This window comes from Cloeon dipterum, chromosome 1 (assembly GCF_949628265.1).
Source record: "Cloeon dipterum chromosome 1, ieCloDipt1.1, whole genome shotgun sequence".
Lineage (NCBI taxonomy): Eukaryota > Metazoa > Arthropoda > Insecta > Ephemeroptera > Baetidae > Cloeon > Cloeon dipterum.
In genome coordinates, this window is record NC_088786.1 from 9,150,804 (window position 1) to 9,172,007 (window position 21,204).

The 21,204-nt window shown below is 41.2% G+C and overlaps 2 protein-coding genes across 2 annotated transcripts in view; one reads left to right on the forward strand and one right to left on the reverse strand.

Moving 5' to 3' along the window:
* The window catches only part of LOC135934857 (uncharacterized), a 79,221-nt gene that overhangs the window by 2,679 nt on the left and 55,338 nt on the right, over positions 1–21,204 (reverse strand). Inside the window, exons 2-6 of the mRNA XM_065476855.1 lie at positions 8,082–8,450; positions 4,838–5,348; positions 3,145–4,207; positions 1,556–2,236; positions 591–789 (exon numbers count right to left, since the gene is read on the reverse strand). Coding sequence (XP_065332927.1) covers positions 591–789; positions 1,556–2,236; positions 3,145–4,207; positions 4,838–5,348; positions 8,082–8,450 — 2,823 coding nt within the window. The remainder of the gene's footprint in view (positions 1–590; positions 790–1,555; positions 2,237–3,144; positions 4,208–4,837; positions 5,349–8,081; positions 8,451–21,204) is intronic.
* Positions 12,159–20,976, forward strand: LOC135934658 (uncharacterized). The gene is made up of 13 exons (XM_065476568.1): positions 12,159–12,366; positions 12,738–12,801; positions 12,858–12,991; positions 13,912–14,337; positions 15,404–15,648; positions 15,710–15,971; positions 16,542–16,718; positions 16,773–17,567; positions 17,625–17,940; positions 19,369–19,427; positions 19,481–20,239; positions 20,293–20,539; positions 20,591–20,976. The coding sequence occupies exons 1-13, from the start codon at positions 12,271–12,273 to the stop codon at positions 20,884–20,886; spliced, it is 3,876 nt and encodes a 1,291-aa protein (XP_065332640.1). The 5' UTR covers positions 12,159–12,270; the 3' UTR covers positions 20,887–20,976.

A 21,204-nucleotide genomic window follows, 5' to 3' on the forward strand; every position in this document is an offset into this window, starting at 1 on the left:
TAAACGTTTCTACAAACGTTTCTAAATCACATAAACTCAGGCAAATTAATCATGTGTTACTAAACTATAGGAAATGTGAAAAATTAGCACATAAAAATACGTCAAAGTTGTTGAAAATTTCATTCTAGTTGAAATATCATGTAAAATTCAGAAAACATTATTCCGACGGAAAACTATGGAATTGAGAAATTGAGAAAATTTTCCTGCTTCATTTTGATTTTGACCATTTTAGAAGGGAAAAAGGGCTCGTAAATGTAAATAAAGTGTTTGTTTTAAACCCGCTTTGAACTTGAGCTAATTTCGTCTCTTTAATCAGAATTGAAAGCCAAGAATAAGGTCAGCAGAGTGAGTTTCCGAGAACAACAAATAGGGTTTCACCCTGGCAAATGCGCAGCACTTGTTTTATTTTATTAGCCGCCATTCAGAGATAAAGCTGGCTCGGGGTGCGCGCAGCGGCGACAAAAGCGAGATAAATTTTATTAACAAACGCAGTCCGGATAAATCACCCGGAATTAACCCTCTACGGCCGCGAGTGCCGTAAAAGCCGGGGAAAAAGGTCGGCTAAAATGCAGTGAAATAAATTAGCTCACCTCCACTCTAAAAGTCCATCCGTCGAGGCCGAGTAGGCGCAACGAGGGGCTGCGCGAGAGCGCGTGACACAGCAGCTGCGTCGGTGCGTCCATGAAGACTATCCTGGGCGAGGCCAGGTCGAGAAGTTGCAGGCCAGGCGACTCGGGCAGGGCCAGGATCACGGGCAGCACCTCACCCAACCTTGATGCGCCCTCCAACCTGAAGAGCAAAACGACGGGCTGTGTTATCATTTTTTTTTTCAATTTGAAATTATTCATATTTTATAGCTTTGTGTGTAAAAGGGAAATTAAAATACATTTGCATGGTAGAAGAGGGTAGGGAATGTGGGATATTAATTTAAAACGCCAATGTGTAGAAGCCGGTATTCGAGAAGATTATATAATGGCATTTCCCTGGCTTCTCCAGCAGCAGCGAAAATCCTGAATTTCCCTTTCTTTATCAAAAATACCAATTATTACCGTCCTGCACTATAGCGGTTATTGAATTTCCAGTTTTTCCCTTTTCTGCGTTTTAAGAATTTTGTGGCATTTGGTTGCAAAATCGTTTGGACAATAGAGACAAATTTGAAATATAAAATTGTGGTCTTTATGTGCACGGAATATACTGTCTAGAATTTAGCCCCAAAAATCTTTTTGCGCCTTAATGCCATATTTATTGTGCCGCAATAATAAAAATACCAGATTTTCCGACCAAGTATTGCCAAAAACGATTGAGGCAAAAGTTTACATGCAAAAAACATCGAAAAGGATTGATTTTTACTGGGAAAACTATAACAAGCCTGCTCTAAAAACACCCTTTTTTAAAAATTTCACTAGAAATTAAAAATAAAATGTCGAACACATGTCCTTTATCAAGGTAATTTGTTTTATTGAGAAATCCCCTTTTTTAGAAATTAATTCCAGTCTCAGTCAGGTTTCATGAATACTAGTCCTAATTTAAGAGGATCAATATCCTTGAAAATTACCGGAGTGCGGCCAGGGAGCGTGACTTGCGCACGGCATCGCCGAGGCAGAGGGCGTCATCGGCGCCCAGGGCGCATTTGCTGACGTTGAGGGCGCGAACGCAGACATTGGGGTCCTTGGCGGACTCGAAGATGGCGTGGAAGCCAGAAGCGGTTCTGTGCTCGAGCGCCTCGCACACGATGGGCGGGCAGTACTTCTGGAAGAGGGCCGTGTCGGAGAGCCTCTTGTCATCTTTCGGGGTGCCTGGCGCTCTCGGCAGGGTGGTGGAGGCCGGGCCGCGCGACAAGCTGTGGTAGGTGTGCGAGCGGGGCAGCGAGAAGTAGCTGCTGCCCTTGGGCGACGAGCCCTTGGCACGCTCCGTCGAACCGCTGCTGCTGCCGACGCTGACGCCGCTCGACGACGGCGGGTCGTCGCGCACCAACGCGCCCCACGAGCCGCTCAGGTTGAGCGCCAGCAGCGGACGCACCCGCATCAACGCCGCCAGCGCCCGCAGTCCGTCGGCGCCACAGCCCAAGTGTGGAAGATGCAGTACCGATACCGACGGCGTCTCCTCCAGCGCCGCGCACAGCTGACTCAGCTGCGACGAATTTAGGCTCAGGTCCAGCACCAGTTTGCTCAGCTTCGGACAGCTGATCTCGCCCTGCGACAGGCACGCTGACAGCGAGTTTACTAGTGGTTGAAATCTGTAACAAAGCACACAATTATAGATCTCAAACATTTCAAATAAAAATCCTCTAATAAGCATGAATTTTTTTGGTAAAAATTTCAATTATAGAAAAATTGGTATTGCATATGTAATCTAAAAAAATCATATTTTTAAACGGTTGCGGGTTTTATCTATTCGGATTTTAATTAGGTTTAAATTATCTTAAATTTCTATTCTGTATCAGTATCGTATTTTAGGGTAGTTTTTTCGATAGTTTTAAGATTTAAAGTTTATTTCTGTTGGTTAAAATGAAAATATTTTAGATCTATGATCTAGAAGAAAAAATTAAAAGTAAACTACACTCAAAGTGAATTTTATGAACAAAAAATTTAAATTACAAAATGGATCTACTGGCAGCTACGAGTAAAAATTTGAATGGGAAAAAATTAATTTGCACGTTCTTGGGTTATACAACCAGCTATTTCGGCTTCGCAGGCCTTGAATCAGCAGTACTTTAACGTAGAAACAAAATTCATGGTGAATGGTTAGCTCTAGAAAATCTTGAATCAAATGTCGTTGGAAACACTCATTTCTGAGCACAAATTTAAACTGAAACTAGCTACGAAATCCCTCTATCAGATGCACACGCTCTAGTGCCAAAAATTCTGTATTTTTCATAATATCGTAATATCTCCTACTTCAACATTGATTTCTTAAGACAATGCTAAAAGACAGTTATAATATTAAAAAAATTACTGTGATAATTTATTACTAACGTTTATTTAATAAAATATATAAAAAATGCTTTTTAAAGTGAAATTCTGGTAGCGTTTATCACATATTCTTCAAATATCTTGCTTTCGTAATCAGTTCCTAAATTTTAATAGATTTAGATAGGTAATTTAAATTCAAAATTTAAATAGGAATTTAGTTTTTTGAACTCACCTATCCGGAGGAATCTCATCGACGCAGGTGATGACTAGCTCAAAAGTCTGCAGTCTGGGCTTGGGCACTGTCAACGCGACGTACTTGGACAGCTTGATCACTTGGGTCGCCGACAGTTCGTGCCCGAGCAGGGACGAAATGCGCACAGCCTTGACACTCTCATTCTCCGCTAAAGCACAAAAAAACTTGTCCAACGCTTCCGGGTCGACGTTCTCGGTCTGCACGATGAGCTCGAGCGCCTGCAGGGGACAGGCAGCGCTGCTGAGCACCAGACTCCAGCCGAGCAGCTCGCCGGGAGAGGTGTGCACGACCTGAGCACCGGAGCTGCCGACGCCCGTGCAGCGCAGCAGGCGGCACACGGCGGCCACGTTGGCGTCGCCGGGGCCGCACGCGCGCAGCAGCGTGAACAGCACCCGGATGCTCACGTCCAGCGGGCACAGCTGCTCGAACACGAGGAAACCCTTGCGGCCGAGCAGGCCCATCAGCACCCGCGGAATCAGGCTCGGCGTGTCCGGGTGCAGGAAGCCCGGGATCTCCTCCATCTCGCGCTGCAGAATGTTGGAGTAGTGCACGATCGAGGAGACGTAGTAGGCGGCCAGGTACTCGCTGAACGCCGGGTGGATCGCGTGGAAGTGCTCCAACTTGCGGCCCCCCCTGCCGAACTGGAGGCCTCGCGTCAGAAATCCCAATTCAGTGATCTCCAGTCCGTGGCACGCCGTCTTTATCTCCGTCTCTTGATACACAAAGCAGCCGGCGTTCACGCCCGACAGCGCCAGCTTGCCGAATTCTGCCATCAGCTTCTTGGCGTGCGTCGGCAACTCGCCGCCCGACTCTGTGGGGCTCTGGCCTCGCCGCGCCAGACACCGGCTCACCATGCACTTGAACATGGCGTTGTAGATTTCGTGCACCGGCGCGTCCGGAGAAGGGAGCGTGCCGCCGCCCTCCTCGAACATGATGCACAGCAGGATCCAGCCCAGGGGCCACGTCGCCAGGTCGCGCAAAGGGTTGCTCTCCTCGCCCAGGGCGTCCAGGAACCGAGAGGCGCCGTCCGGGATGCGCTTTCCTATAAATTTAGACGGTTTTGACTTTAATCCATGGTTGTGAAAACCAAATTTACTTCCTGGTGAGACCGAAATTGAATTAAGTTGTGGAGAAAAAGCTTAAAACTCTTGTGTTGTGTTGGAAGAGTTAATTATGTGTGCAAATATTTTCTATGGTGAAAAATATTCAGAAAACAACTTCACCAAAAAAATCGAACCATGCATGTTGAAGTTTTAAAGCTTTTTTCAAATGGTTTCAAAATTTCACGAGGAAAATAGTAATGTTTTCTTTTAATTTTAGTCCCAAAATCGCAGACTTTGAGGCACTGTATGTAAAGTAGGAAATTCTTGGAATTACGACCTGCAATTTTCAGGAGGGCAACACCTCCACGAATTTGCATCAAAATCCGAGACCCTTGCCAACAGGGTGTCGACATTGGTTAGTTTAAAAACCATAGATAGTACTGGAAAAATTATTAAAAAAATTCAAAATGGTTTTTGTGGTCAGGCATGAAGAGCCTCAATATTTTGGTGTTGTTGTTTTTTTTTTTAATCCATTAAATCTATATTTCACAAGAAAAATATTGCCATTCAATCTTAACAGAGTTTAAAATAAAAATATATTGTAGCAAATTAAAATGTGGATAATATACCTAAAAAGTACTGCTGTGTGAGGCGGGCCACGTGGTTGAGCTGGAGGCCGGTAAGCAGCACCCGGCGCTGCACGAACGGCGCGAGCAGATTGGCCCTGCGGCCAGGGCACAGGGTGATGACGACCCGCGCGTCTGGCAGCAGGCGGCCTTCAAGCAGTTCGGTGGCGTCGCCCGTGAGCAGCTCGTCGTCGTAGTCACCGTCCAGTACGATCATCAGCTTCTCCTCGAGGGCGCTGAGACGCCGCCACACCCGCGAGAAACTGTCCTTGCCGCTGCCCAGGGCCGCCCTGGGAAACAGCGACTTGCCAATGAACTGGCTCAGGCTTTGGCCTGAGCTCCGCAGCTCCCGCAGCGGGATCAGCAGGGCGATGTGGATGGCGTTGCTCAGCCAGGGGTCCGAGTGCGTGGCCCACGAGTGCAGCAGCCGCAGCGCCAGGCTTGTTTTCCCGCTGCCAGGCAGACCCTCGATCAGCACGCGTCGAGGGGCCTCCAGCAGGATGCCTTCGTCCATCTGCAACAATCCGCGACCAATAATGAATATTTTGAGTTCACTTAGATTATTTCATGATCTTATATAAAATGTGGGTCCCGATTTAGCAAGGAAATAAAGTAGTACTTTATAGAGAAATAGTTTGATTTATTGGTCGTATATTTTTTCCTAGTTTATTTTTCCATCTCTAGAGATTTGACTGGTTTATACGGGTTTTAAAAATTTAATGGTCTTTAAAATGGCTTTCGATGATTCTTTTTCATTTTATTGGCTCAAAATGATTAGAATTTCAGAAAAAACCGATCGTATAAAATTCACAACCGTACGCAAAGATAGGAGTTGAATGTAACTAAGCCGGCTGTATAAAACTGTCGCAACATCACATTAAGACTGCGTTTATGCACTTATTATTTTTATAGTTTTTATCAGGGGAGAGTAGCAATTTTTCGCTCGACTTGAGAGTGTGTGCTGAAGTGAAGAATGTGGTACAGTTGCGGAAACAATCGCATCGATTTTGCTGCAAAAGGCTAACCCACTTTGTCTCAACGAAAAAATACAAACTTTAAACGAGTTCCTGATATTTGCAGAGCAACACAATGTGAATAATAAATTTCAAACTTGGATGAAACCACGAGTGCGGCCATATATCAGTTGAGTGGAACGGTCTTAACTGTGCAAGAGAGAGATTACACGTCGTCGCAATGAATAATATCGCGATATAATTCACGGAGGACGCGGGCAGGAAGAGACACACAACAAAGTGCGTGCGTTGATGAAATATTCACCACCCTGGCGACTTCCCAATGCACCTGTGGCGTGAGAGAGTCTCGTCGTGGCTCGGTGGTCAGTCCGCCAGCCGCAAAATCAATAGCGCAATCTCCTTTTTTTTCTCTCTTGCCGCCGACGTGTCTTTATGATCGTGCTTCTCGTTTTTACGGCCGGAGAATTAAATGCAAACTTTTTACGCGGAACAACGCTCAGCTCTATTACGAAATTTATCACTTGGCGTCACCACCGCCAGCCGTGTATCATTTTAATTAATTTTTACTGCCCTTATCTCTACTGCCACTGGCCAGCCCCTTTCGGCGGCTTTGAACAAAGGTGTGTGTATATATCTCTTGTCCAGTATATTGTTTGATTATACATATATACATCCTACTTTCGAGAATCAACTTAGTTTATGTGTGGAGACCTTTTCGGATATTCAAGCAACATAATTGTTTTAAAAACGCTTTCCTTTAAGGCTTTCTATGATAATTCGAGCGATGTTTGGTGTCGAGTGCGGGCTGATTTACGCCTACATTTGACTCGCTTTGCATTGCAATGGCGAGTCCATTTGGATTTGGGAGGATTGCGAAAGCTTTCCCTCTCGCTACTTGATTTCACGGGACAAATGTCTAGCGATTCAATAAAGAGACCAACTCTGCGGGGGCAATAACACGAAGTCCTTTTCTGGACTGGGCTTCCTCCAATATGGCACGTGCGCACATTTTATGCGTTCGCGAAGTTGCAGTTGGGACACGTAGTATTCGTGAGTTTTCGCTATCAGGGGGTTGCCCATCTCAAAAGAGATGAACCGATTAAAAAAAATCTTGACTCTTTCAATGTGCTTGTGCTGTGCTGTGCAAACCAGTTGTTTATTCTTGTTAAATTAAAAGAAGTCCGATTATACTTATCACATATACGTCCCCGAACGAGGAAAAGATTCGAAAAAACGATTTTGTAAACAACCTTCAACCAAGATATACACGCAAGTAAAATTCGTAATTTAACCTTTGACTTTTCGAAACTAAAGAAGCAAAATAGCATTTATAAACCTCTCTAAAAGTGCATGGATTTTTAGCTTTTAAATGCCAGATTATTTTACAACAGAGCGTAAAAAATATGACACAAAATGTCATTGTGCTTTTGCAACCGCTAATATTTTTTCGTAAAACCTTATGTCTTGTCTCTTGAATAAAATCTAGAGCTTGCAGACTTTGGGCATAAAAGGCTGGCATATTTTACAATGCAAATACCACTTTTGAGATGGGTAACACCTTGATAGCGAACAACTCGCGACAAATCCGTGTCCCAATAACATAGCCAACCAATAACATGGGTGCATGGGTCTCATTGGAGGAAGCCCAGTTCAGTAAAGGACTTTTTAATTTAAATGCTAGACATTCGTTCCGTGAAATCAATTCACGCGTGCTGGAAAGGTACAAACCAGCTAGTATATAGCGAGTAGGAAAACTTTTGCAATCTTCCCATATACAGATAGACCCGTTATTACAGTACTTGCTTGAGAGTCATTCGTCAACCCCTTAACATTCGGATTCTCATATTGCAAGTGATCGAAAAGCTTGAGTTCAACAATGCGAGCCAACGGCTTTGCTTTATTATACTATGAAACAGGGCTGCAGTTGACGGGCGGAACTAGCAGGCATAGACAAAAAGACGACTATTTTTAACGAGGAATGTCTGATTTTTTTTTCTTCCATTGTTGTATTTGTATGTAAGTTGAATAAATAAATAATTATAGATGAGAGTACTAAACCTTTCAAATTGTTTCTTGGCCATGCTAAAAATTTGGATTAGGGCTCTCTCCACATTTAACGCTTGAAATAACCTCTCAATTGCCAAATACGCTAATCAAAAATAATTTTTCAGGCCAATGAATAACAATGGGAGGATTGCGAGGGCGAAAGAATAATAGCGCTAGAGAGCTGGGCAGAGGAATAAAATTGCCGGTCGGCCGGCCGGTTGGCTCACCCGCAGTGCAGTCAGCAATTGATCCATCCTCATGGTTGCCGATTCTCCAGGAGCGACGAGTCGCAGCGCCGGTTGGAACGACGCCGGACTGAGGGTGCCCGGGGGCAGTTCGGGGGCCCACGCCGGGGGCTGCGGCTGGTCGCGGGAGGCGAGCTCGCGGTAGAGGGCGCGCAGGAAGCGCTGTAGCGCCGTCAGTGGGTCTTTGTCCTTCTCGGGGCTGTTGCCGCGCCTCGCGTTCGCCCTCAGGGTCGAGATGTAGTGCGGCTGCGGCGGCGGGGGCGGCACGCCGTCCAGACTGCACGGCGACGGCGACCGCTGCTGCAGACGCGTCATCCCGGGCGGTTGCGCCACTGGGCTCACTATTTGTTCCTGAAACACGCAAAATATGCACTCATTAGTAAACTGGCCATTTTTCGGATTTGAACACAAAATTTAAGATAATATATATCCAATAAATTGTTTATACGGTTAACGTATGAATGAAGAAAATAAATTGTAAATTTTTATTTGATCCCTTTTTTCTCTTATAACGGATATTTGAATAGGTTCCACTAGAAAACGTTTGTAAAGTATGTTTTTCCATATTAAATAATTTGATTCAGGAGGTAAAGTCGTCTCCTTTGCCGCCACACACACACACACACACGCCCATTAAAATTATATTTTTATGCTCTACTTCCTATAGCACCATCGCAATTTATTTTCTATTCAATTTTTGCCCCGCATTGCAAAGTCCCTTTTGCAGTTTACAGTGAGTAAAGCAGTGCAATTTTTTATATCTTTATGACAGAATCCCGTGATCATGCTGCGCTTAAGGACTATGTTATGTTGTTTGGCAATTTGATGTGTGCGAGAGAGACTCAAAGAGCAGCTCATTATTTCGAAAAGCTTTTCGAGTCGGGGTGGATGAGCATCGCAGAATTTCATTTGTGTTTCATCAGGGATGCGTTTCAAACCAGTCTGTGGAGCCGACGCCGCCACCGAGAGAGAGAGAGAGAGAGAGAGAGAGAGAGAGAGAGAGAGAGAGAGAGAGAGAGAGAGCGCAGGGCAAAGAGAAAGAATGGAGGCGAGATTTGTATTCATTCATACAGTTGCACTCGGGCTTTGTTTTCGAGAGTGTCCTTATTCTAAAAACATGTTAGACTTGAACTTCCTTTGAGATGCTTGCTTCTATACTTACGTCAAATGAAATGGAAAGTGAAGTTGTAACGGAGGATGATTTTTTTTCTGTGCGGCCTCTGATTTACTGTTTGAAACTAATTACGAATAATAGAACTTTTAGACATTTTAAATCTATTAAGAACCTTTTCTTGAGCTTGAAACTGTCGAAAAATTATTAGACCATCTAAATCAATTATTTTGAAGGCGAAAAACGTATTAAAAGACGGTAATAAATTACATTATATTTTTCTACTAAATAAATGTGTACGAAACCTTAATTTAATTTCAATGTGCTTTTTGAAAACATTATTGTTACCTATCGCTTTGTAGAGGGTGAGAAGCGATATTATAAGAAGTAGATATAAGTAGGTACCATATAAAAAGGATAAAAAGTAAGAAAATGCGCAAGATATTACAAAATACATATATTTTTAATTCACTATGATTCAGGCTGCATAATGTTTAGTGTACTTTTCAGAACAATTTTCAGATCAGTCTGGAGGATTACTACAGTTCCAAATCCAGAATTTGTGAATCATTAGATGAAAATTTTGACAGATTGGGGCAGTTTTATAATTTTTTATCAAAGTTAAAAGCAGATTGGTTTAAGAAAATCAAAAGGAGATGGTTTTATAATGGAACTTCCACATTGTTGACTATTCTTTTGACATTTTTAACTGAGATTTTAAACCGCAAAGGAAAAACTGGTGAAAAAACCCTCTGTATCGGTTCTAAAACTGCCTAAAACCCATTTCAATTACGCCCAAAACCATCTAACAAAATCATCGTTTTTGCCTAAAATTCCAACTTTATTTTAACCCATGCTGCGGCTGCCTGGCGCACACAGGAAAAAAATTCAATATTCGCCGCTGATGCTTTGATTAATATTGAATGAACCTTTGGCATTCGGGCCGCTTTTGTTCGAAACACGCCGCCGGCCAAAGATCACAGAAAGTCCTTTTTCCAATTGTTTCATCGCGGCGGCAGCGGCGGCCGGGATGGCTCGACGCTATAGCAGCACCAGTCTGACGACTCGTGCAGCGTCATCGAGAGCACAATTTGCGTGGAAAACTCGTTCGCTCACTCGGTGCGCTGAAAGCAGCTCTCTGCTGCATTAATTCGACTGCCATTGTTGCGTGTGCGGCTATTAAAATTAATTGCAACCGCGCGCACCACGCACAACCAGGCCGGTCAACTTAGCCAGATTGCTCTCCTGCCGCTACGACGGAGCCTCTCTTTCTCTTATCTCCCAGAGCCATTCTGCGCCTCGTCTCACTCGCCTCTCAGCAAAAATTTCAGCCTCTCACTTGAGATGATTTCAGTTAAGATGGAATATTTTAAAAGAGGAAATTTAAAAAGATTACAGGGTAATAATGATCTGAATGAAAGATAAAATTATTTCCAGGGAGGAAATTTTGTTAAAATGAATAACCTTTGATGCATCAATTAAAGAATAGCTTTTACACAATTTGTAAGGGAGTTATTGTGTTCGTTTTTTTAATTGAGGAAAAATTTTGCTAAACTATTAAATTTGAAATTGATAATGAAATCGTTAAAATGCGGGAAAAGAGTAATGTATAAAACATCAAATGTTTGTGATGATGCTGATTTTCCCTTTCATTTAAAAAAAATAGAATCGCAGGATAAATGTTTTTTAAAAATAAAATCATTTCGGCTGAATATTTTGTTGCTGCCTAAAATTTAAAAGGTATTTTTTAAGTTGGGATTAAATTACGAAAAGAGACAAATTTGGTCTCAAAATGGAAATCTAGCCCATAAATAACAACAATTTTTACCAATTAATAAAATTGCATATATTATGTATGCTTGCTGTCCAATTTATTCAACTGGTCTTTGTTATTTTGGTTTTTACAATTAAAATCACTCTTCCTCTGTGAAATTGGATAGCATTTGGCTCTTTTAGGAGGGAATTATTAAAATGAAATAATTGACATTTCCATGCTCAAATTGTATTTCTGTTCTACCTCTGTCCTACTGCCATGACAAATTCATGCCGCAATTCAACTTCGCAGGCGGCCTACGCAAACCATAGTTCAAAAATTGCTGTTGTCCTTGCGAGAGGGTCGTCATTACGTGTTGCCCTGTCATAAGTCGAGCATGCATTATTCGGTGTTTGCTGCTTTACGAGCGGAGCGGCCCGAATAATCATCCCCTGCGATTTTCTTTGAAATGCCGGATAGGACGAAGCGACGAAAAATATCGCGGCCACACCACGGAAATTGCAAGCGGCTGGCCTGCATTGCCAGATACATAATTGGCACCTGGGCTAGATTCGAGCAGTGGCGCACGTGCGGAAATTTGCATCGTTATTGAACCATCAGCAGAGGGACGATCGCTGTTTATTGCCGAGAAGTCGTACACATATAGTATGTATACGCGGCGGCAACGGCAACCGCAACCGCATCCCTGCCTGCCTCTGTTTTACAGCGTTCTCTGCTTTTTACGAGCGCCGGGCTGGCACACGGCCGAAATAATTTCCTTTGTTGTAAATGCGAGGGAGTTGTCATGATGACGCCTCCTCTACGACGACAATCAACTCTTTTATGTCGTGTCTATTTACTTTTGCATGCACAATGCAAGGTAGACAGACTCTCGGTGTTTGGCACGCTTTTCGGCCGTATTTCCTCGAGCATGAAGAGAGAAAAAAGCACTTCAATGATGTTTGAATTTTGTTTGTTTAAGATTACGCCTTTTTAGAGATACATACCCTCGCCAACAGATTTTTATCTTAAAACTCTTATGTATGGTAAAGAAATAATTAATTAGAATCTTTTGATTCCTTTCTATTAGAACCGACTCAAAACTGATGGGAAATTAGAACTCAACAGTTTAAACTCGAGCAGGAAGGAACTACGTTTTTATCTCTATAAATGGTGGGCGTGTTCCGTATGGTCAATTTCCAAGGCAAACAGATTTTTGCCCGGACAGAGATAACGGCTTGTCAGAGATGATAACGCTCAGTAGATAAACCGAAGTCTGTAAATACCACATTCATTTCCCCTCTGTCATGCTCTGCAGGAGCAAGCACATTGCTGCTCTTCTGGTGACTTCTGGCTTCTTCTACCTCATCTTTTTGTGGGTACAATTCAAGAAGGATTTCTACGTGAGAATATTTTGCAATAATATGCCGATGATTAATTATGTATTATACTTTATTAAATACTTTTCTCATACAAGTAGATTCGATTTTTTTTTAATCAATTACTTTTATCAGCACACACTCATAATGCACTATGCATTATTGTAAATTACTGAATGAAGTAGTCATTGACAATGAATAGCTACTTGAATGATTGATAGTTGCATAGCGCACAAAGACGTAAATAATAGCATGCCGATATTTTTAATAAGTAGTGGTTTTTCAAAGAACAAAAAATATGATCCCTATTGTCGTGCAAAATATTTATCAAAATTAGAAAGTTCAGAGCTCATTCATCATTGATTGAACGACAATTCAAGTTTTTTCCTTCACAGATTCCTCCGCCGTTTGAAGAATGTCTTGACAGTTGCATTGTTAGCACGCAGCCGGTTGACGGTGGTAAATATTGAAATGAGCCAACGCGTACGCATTTATACGATTTTATACTTTGTCAGAAATCGAGCATGGCAGAATCCAGGATTTGTTGGACCTGAGGGAGGTCGTGGCACATAACGGCGTGAGGAGCAACCCTTGGAAAGAATGCCCTGTCCCAGGCAGAGGCCGCGAGAGCACTTTCATCACCGCGCAGGTGAAATAGAGAAGTAGGGCTGCGATTTTCAAACTGTTGCTACTTTTTATTTTTCAATATAGTGCACTATTGTAGTTTGCTTCCTTCCCCCTAAAGAGGTTTATAATAGTTATTATTTTTTCATTTTAATTAGCTTTGAAAATTATTCTTATCGTCTTAATTTAATTTTTCCTAGTTCCCTCAAGTTGAATTTTTAAGGTTTAGTCAATTTCAGTGAAAATTTTAATGATTGCATGGCAAAATCTAGATTGTTTTCAAGGATTCGTGGCTGACGAATTAAGACAATTTTACTTCATGAATTCTGCAAATCTGAGATCATCCATGAAGAGTAAAATATTTTTCTTCCAATTTTATCTTGTTTTGCAAAACTGTTCTTTTTTTATTTTAATTTAACATAACTCTGGAAGACAGCATTCATTATGTTCGTAAAAAATGAACTGTTGTCATTTCGTCCAATAAATTCTTGTTAAATTATTACCGGGACAATTAAGTTCAACTTAAAATCGTTTTAAATATGTTCAAAAACAGATGCTATTAAAATGTGGCAAAAATGAGAAAGCAGTTGGTTTTAAATGCTCGAAATTCCATTATTCGTGTTCATATCAAGTCTATCACTATGTTTAGTTTGGCAAAAACAGAACAGATTAAAAACGCTAAACAACAAGCGTCAGCTCTATTTATATTAAATTATTATTTGATTTGAAATAATAGAAAAAAAATCCTTAATCAAGCAGGAAGGTGCTTAAAAATGTGCATATATTATAATTTATATTGAATTTTTAACTAAATTTTAATTACAATTGCTAGCGTTATAAAATTTGCTATTTAATTTGTATATAGAACATTCTTAAATCAAGTCATTTTTTGTCCCTCAAGTCGTGCCATAGGGGATTTTTTTCCTACAATGATCCATATTGCAGGTGATAGGGCGGCTGGGCAACGTGGTTTGGTCCTACTTGTCGGTCGTGGCGACGGCCAAGCAATACAAACTGCGCCCCGTGATCGACAAGGCGAGCATCGACTTCCTCAAGAAGATGGGCTTCAAGGAATCATCGCTGCGGGTGCCGTCGGTCGAGTGGCTGGACAGAAAGTGCGGCATGAACGGCTGGCTCGTTCGCACCTACGCCGACGGCGCGGTCGTTCTAAACGAGAAACGCGATCTGTTCCTCAGCCTGGAGCAGCCGCCCACCGAGGGATACGCGATGCTCAGTTATCATTACTACGCGTCCAACGCAGAGGAGATCATTCCCATTTGGAGCGACATCAGGAAGGAGCTGGTTTTGGGGGACAAGTACACGTTAAATGCGCGTCGAAGCCTGGACGAGGCGAAGAAAAAGCATTTGAAGGTACGAGCGGGCTTGTCGTTTACTAACAATTAGTTTTTAATTTAGTGGATTTTTGCGGGCAAATCCTTTAGAGTACCTCAATTTTTAAAGGATTTTATAAATTTACCTCCGGGAGTCTCAAAAACTTAAGAAATATAGGTTTGGGATATTTTTACCGTAAATAGAAGGGCAGGTGAGTAAATGCTAAATTGGAACTAGTGAAGTAAGAGGAAGAAATAAATATATCAAATATTTTTTTCGAATTAGTTATTTTTGGAAACTTTTGAAAATTCTGTGAACTCCCCTGATTTATTCCTGGAGAATATACAATCAGACTTGACTGGCCTTAAATAGAGTCCAGATTTTAAGACCAAATTTTATTTTAACTTTGACACAAAATAGCATGTACGGTGAATTAAATTTAAATTAATTTTAAACCAAATTTCATGTTTGGAAATTCCAATCAATGGACTAATTTCCTTAACAGGTATCATATCATATCAGATATCACGGCATGCTGATATTTAAAAATGTTGTCTTAAAAATCGCCTGGACATTATTTTTTAACCAAAGCCGACTTGGGGACCAGATGAGTGACTTAAAATGTTTTAAACACAATGCACAACTTCAACATTCCTCAAAAACTTAAATTTTTTTGCAAGACAAAACGCCAGAAATAAGTGCATTTGAGATATTATCTTCTGAAAACAATTATTTTGTTCATTAGGCCAAGAAAAAATTCATATGCTAGTATTTAAGTATTCCCTGCTTCTATATATTTTGCAGATTTTGAGACATCAGGAGATAAATTTAATTATTATTTTTAATGAAAGTCGATAATGTGAAGCTTCCTCATTTAAACTACGTAAAAATATATCTGTGCAAAGAGGAAACAAAAGCTTTTATAAAAGCTAAACAGCAAAAAATAAAGTTAGGCAACTACTCGACGCGCGTGCACAGCGAGTTGCATACTTTTTGTTGAGCTGTGACAAGCTCAATGCGTGCGAACACCAACAACAGGCGTGTTCTGTTTGTCTTTTATTTCCATTAGAAAAAAATATTCCTAAATCTGATTGTTTATTTTCAGGGTCTGGTTGGCTCGATGGACCCAGAGTTCGTCGGGCTACACGTGCGCCGCACCGACTATTTGCGCCACTTGTCCATCGTGCACCCGAACGGAATGGTGGCCAGCCCGAAATATTACCACACGGCCATGGACTGGCTGAAGAAGCAAGTAGATCGGAGTCTTATTTTCATCGTCATCAGCGACGACCCGAAATGGGCCAAGACTGAGCTCGTGGACCGAAGATCTGACGCCTACTTGCCAGGCGAGTACACAAACAAAAACAAACACGTTTTATTCACTTGCTAATTTCTCGCGCCGTGCAGGCAGCGGTGACATTTACGATCCCGGTCTCGACTTGGCCTTATTCGCCGCGTGCAACCACACCATCTTTGCATACGGCACGTTCGCGCTCACCGGCGCTCTTTTGGCCAGCCGACCCGGCTCGTTCACCGTCGTTTTCGACCCACTCAACGGCACCATCACCAAAGAGATGGAATACGCCTCCAACCTGCCCGGCTGGCGGATTATGGATGAAGAGGGCAACTTTAATTATGACAGATTTGAAATTAAATTTAGATACGCTTACGGGTGATTCTGACAGAAAAATCTCCTGTGATTTTAATCAAAGTAATCAAAGATATCAAATATATCAAATAATAGGTTTTAGGGGAAATACTGTTATTATAAATGATGCAGAATTCTTTAATCAGAGATATGGCCAAATTTAAGTCTAACAAATTTTAAAAAAAGTGTAACTCATTGGTCAAAACAAACATTTGAGGAGATAGGGCATAGATGTGTTTAAATCGACTTTAAACCCCCGAACTACCTGGTAAAACAAAGAATCAGTGATGTTTATGATTATAAAAAAACGCGGATGATAATTAAAAAATGAACTAAACCTCCCGAAAAACGAAATATTTCTTAAGAAACTTTATTAACGTCGATTATGCTTCTTTGCTTCACTCCAATTTTTTTAGATTAATATTTTCTCTTGTTGTTCTGAACATTTAGGATCAAAATGAAACCTACCATTCCGCAACAGGTAAAAGTCGTGACAAAAATTCATTTTCCTTTTGATATTCCCACTCTTTGTGGTCAGAAGTTGTTGTAAAAGTCATATCCTACAAGAAGATATAACTATCTTACATTGTGATAAAAGAGGGGAGCAAGAAGCTTTTATTTCTCTTCACTACAAAAGTTGAAGAAATGGTTTCCTTCATTATTCAAAACGGGTTGTGCAAGCAGAATGTACTGCACTCAGTGCGTGTTTTTGTCGTTTTTTCCCTTTGCGATTGTAATTTATGCCTTTGGTTTCGTAAAATATGAACTTAACGTGAGTAATGATCAAAATTTGATTCTTAATTTTGTAAATTTGCTGAACTTCTAGTACTCTCCAACTCTGGACCATTGCGTTAAAGTGCATTTTGAAAAAGTTCAAGAAATATGCTCCAGATCATTAGAGAAGAGCTCACCTGATACAAATGAGTCTTATTCGGCTCAGGTTAGTACAATTTTCACAACGATCAAAAGCAGCTCAACTTCTTCGCCTGCAACAATAATACAAATCAAAGAAGAAACAACGTTTCCTCCAAAATCAGAGCGGATTTCTACTCCAGTGGGTGATGCACCCACTACAATTTCTAGATCAAGTTCAACGTCATCCACTCATTTGAGAGAAAACGACCCTTGGTGGACGTGCCCTGAGCCCGGGAAAGGCAGGCAAAGCATAATGATCAGTGCCCTCGTCAAAGGACGCCTCGGCAACGTGGTCTGGTCGTATTTATCAGTCTTGGTGACGGCGAAAATGTTTAACCTCAGGCCGGTGCTGCACAATACGACCGTCGAGTTCTTGGTGAGAAATGCTTTTGAAATCGAGAGCATACGAATCCCGACGCTCGAGTGGCTGGACCGGAAATGCAACATGTCTGGATGGCCGCAAAGAGCAGTGTCGAAAGCGACAATGAGTATAACTCTGAGGTCACGCGATGACTTGTTTCAAGCTCTGGAAAAGTATCCCAAAAGTGGACTAGGGATGCTCAGATATAAAAACTACGTCACTGCGACAGAATTTTTGGTACCGCATTTTTATGAATTAAAAAACGAGCTAGTTTTGAAAAAAGACAAAATGGTAGCCGCCCAGGAAGAGCTTCATAAAGTTAGAACTGCTTTCTCGCAGCATTTGGTATGATTTAAATTCGAGTTTGCGAATCAAAATAATTTCAAGTATTGTCATATATAGAGTAACAAAACCGAATTTGAGTTTGTCAGCGTCCACGTGAGGCGCACAGACTACATGCATCATATGAACAAAATTCACCGCAATGGAAAATCGGCCACCCCAAAATTTTTCCATGCGGCGATGGACTGGCTCATTAAGGAGCTGAATACCACGGTGATGTTCATCGTGATTAGTGATGACCGCAACTGGACGCAGGCCAACATCGTCGCCGACAGAAAAGACGTTTTTCTTGCAGGCATATTCCTTCCAAATCGCAATTCAATGATCATATTTCATTTTTTTAAATTTAGGGAACAGCGATATTTCCAATCCAGGAGCTGATTTGGCCATTCTTGCAGCCTGTAATCACACGATTTTTGCATATGGGACGTTCGGTCTCACTGGAGCCTTTTTGGCAAGCCAACCTGGCGGGTACACGATTATTTTCGATCCTGAGAGTCTTATTGTCACGAAGGAAATGGAGTTTGCCACGAATTTGCCAGGTTGGAGAATTATGATGGAAAATGGAAATTTTACGTACACAAAAAATCGTATTGATTACGCATTTTATTTACATCCTCGCACGGAAGTCGGCAAAAACGCATAGTGAGATTTTAATCCGTAAAATAAAAGGCTATGAGCAAACAAATGACTTGCAACTTTTGCAATCACGTTTGGGTAGAAAAATATGTATGGAAACAAAATTTAGAGTGGATCACAGAAAAAAAATCAATAAATTAATCCTAAAAAACACAATCATCTTCTCGTATCGTTTCTTACCACTCTCCACAAAATTTTCAATAACCTGCAAACAGCGTTAAGTAAAACTGTTTCATCTATTTTTTTAACTTTTTATGTGATTTTTTTTAGAACAAAATATTTATTTAGAAATTTTGGAAGTCCGGCCGGTTCAGAAGGATTATCGGCTGTAGCTTATGTGATGTAAAACTACTTAAATTATCTCACAATTATCGGTTTGTGATTTCCCAAGCGTTCTGATATGAAAAGCTTTACCACCGTGTGTTTGAAATGCAAAACACATAATAATGTGCGTGACGACCAATTTATGTGATAAGAGCATGTATCACCTTAAACAATGACAGCAAAATTAGGTCATTATTTCTAAACTGAGGAAATCAACGATAAAACCTATATTTATGTCGTTTTTGATAGCTGGGAAATTGATTCAGAGGTTTAAACATTGTAAGCAAATAAAATTTTTGCATTTTTTTATATCATTTAATGAATAAATTTTAACCTACTATTAAGAGTCAAAGATTTTTCCGCATTATTGATAATTTGAGTAGTAAAATTATTTTGCAAAATTACCTTTTCATTGATTTTGCGAATTTAGCTCCTGCATTGCATTTGGCACAAATAAATCCCTCCTCCCTACCCGTACCGCGCCGCTGTTTGCCTTCCGCCGCCCCCTATCTGCGGAGAATCATGTGTAAAACTCACGCCATGAAATTAGGAGCTCGCAATTTAAGGATTCCACAAAATAAATAACGTTATGACGCGATTCCGTGACTATATTTTAATTTATGCTGACACCCCAGCAAACGAGTCCAGTGAAAAACACGATACTAACGTCATTTGGCTCTGGAATACACATCGTTGCTGAACCTGGCTGCTAAAATCCATGAAGAACGTGTATTTATTTTCAATATTTTGTGTCTGGAGTGCATAAAATTTTCTTCTTCGACATATTGAAAAATGTACTTTTCTATCTGCCAGTACGTGTTTGTCTCGGTTTTTTCCCTAGCGCTTATAATTTACGTAGCGTTCTTGGTCAACCTACGTTACCTGATTTACGAGTGTAAAGTAAGTATTTTTACAATGAAAATTATGAGACTACCAAGTTTTCTAAATCCAAGGACACGCCAACTTTGGAATATTGCGTTGAAATACATCCTGAAAAAGCAAAAGAATTTTGCTCTATCGTGTTGGCAGCCAGCGATTCAAACTCCACTTCTAACGAGCTAGGAACAACGCTAATTAATTACTCCATCGCCACATTAACACCGGCGCCCACAAGCCTAGAGACAGCTGGGCTCACCTCCTTGTCAACTAAAGCCACGTCAATTTCACCAGCAATCACCCCATCTACTCTTCCATCTAAAATCAGGGAAAATAACCCGTGGTGGACGTGCCCTGAGCCCGGCAGAGGAAGGCAAAGTGTCGTTCTCGGCGCCATCGTGGGCGGCCGGCTCGGCAACGTGGTTTGGTCCTATTTATCAGTTTTACTGACGGCCCAAATTTACGGCTTAAGGCCGGTGCTGCACAACTCGACCATCGGATTCTTGGTGAGAGACGCTTTTGACATAGACCATATTCGAATGCCGACACTCGAGTGGCTGGACCAAAAGTGCAACATGTCCGGGTGGCTGGACAAGGCAGTGCGAAACCTATCCCTTTGCAAAACCTTTTATTCGCGCAGAGAACTGCATCAAGCACTAGAAAAACCTCCGGAAAAAGGAATAGAAATGTACAGATACAGCTACTTTGTGACCACGACAGAGATGCTAGTGCCGTATTTTTACGAAATGAAGAAAGAGCTGGTTTTGCAAAAGGACAAAACGTTGCATGCTCAGAAACACCTTCTGGATGTAAAAACTAGCCACTTGCAGTATTTGGTAAATTTATGCAAACTTTTAACAACTTTGACAACTGATTTAATGCCCTTCAGAGAAGTCAAAATATCAGCAAAACTGATATTGAGTTTGTCGGTGTCCACGTTAGACGCACAGACTATGTACACCACATGAATGTTGTCTTCCCCCTTGGAAAATTGGCCACCCCTAAATTTTTCCACGTGGCTATGGACTGGTTTATTAATGAATTAAACACGCCGGTAGCGTTCGTGGTGGTCAGCGATGACAAAAACTGGACAAAAGCCAACATTGTCGTTGACAGAAAAGACGTTTATCTTGGAGGTTCTATTAAAATAAAATATTTTAAATTTTATATTCAATTCTGGTCTGCAGGAGACGGTGATATTTCAAACCCTGGGGCCGACTTGGCCATTCTCGCTGCTTGCAATCACACAATTTTCGCGTATGGCACGTTTGGACTCACCGGAGCCTTTTTGGCGAGCCGTCCTGGTGGCTACACAATTATTTTCGACCCTGAGAATGGAACCGTCACAAAAGAAATGGAATTCGCCTCAAATTTACCTGGTTGGAGAATAATGACTGAAGATGGAAAAATAACCTACAGAGAAAATTTAATTTCTTACGCGTTTTATGGTCATCCACGGGTAGATGTCAGCAAGAATGCCTAGTAAATATTTTTTAGGAGTTTGAAATACTGCAGAATCAATACAATATTACCATATTTTCTTGAAATAAATTTTTAATCCATCAAATAACAATCACGTTTTATTTGTTTGTGTTTGTATAACCAAATGATAACTTTTTAAAATATTTAACACCAGAAAGAGCATAAAATAAATTTGGCAGTTCCTTTTGCTCTGCTTTAAGGGTATCAATAAGACAATGTTTCGGTCATAGAAAAAAGTAATTAGTATTCAATCTGGACCGTTGTGGATTTAAAAAATTAAATGAAAGTCGGAAATTTATATCTTCTCGTAGAACCTGAT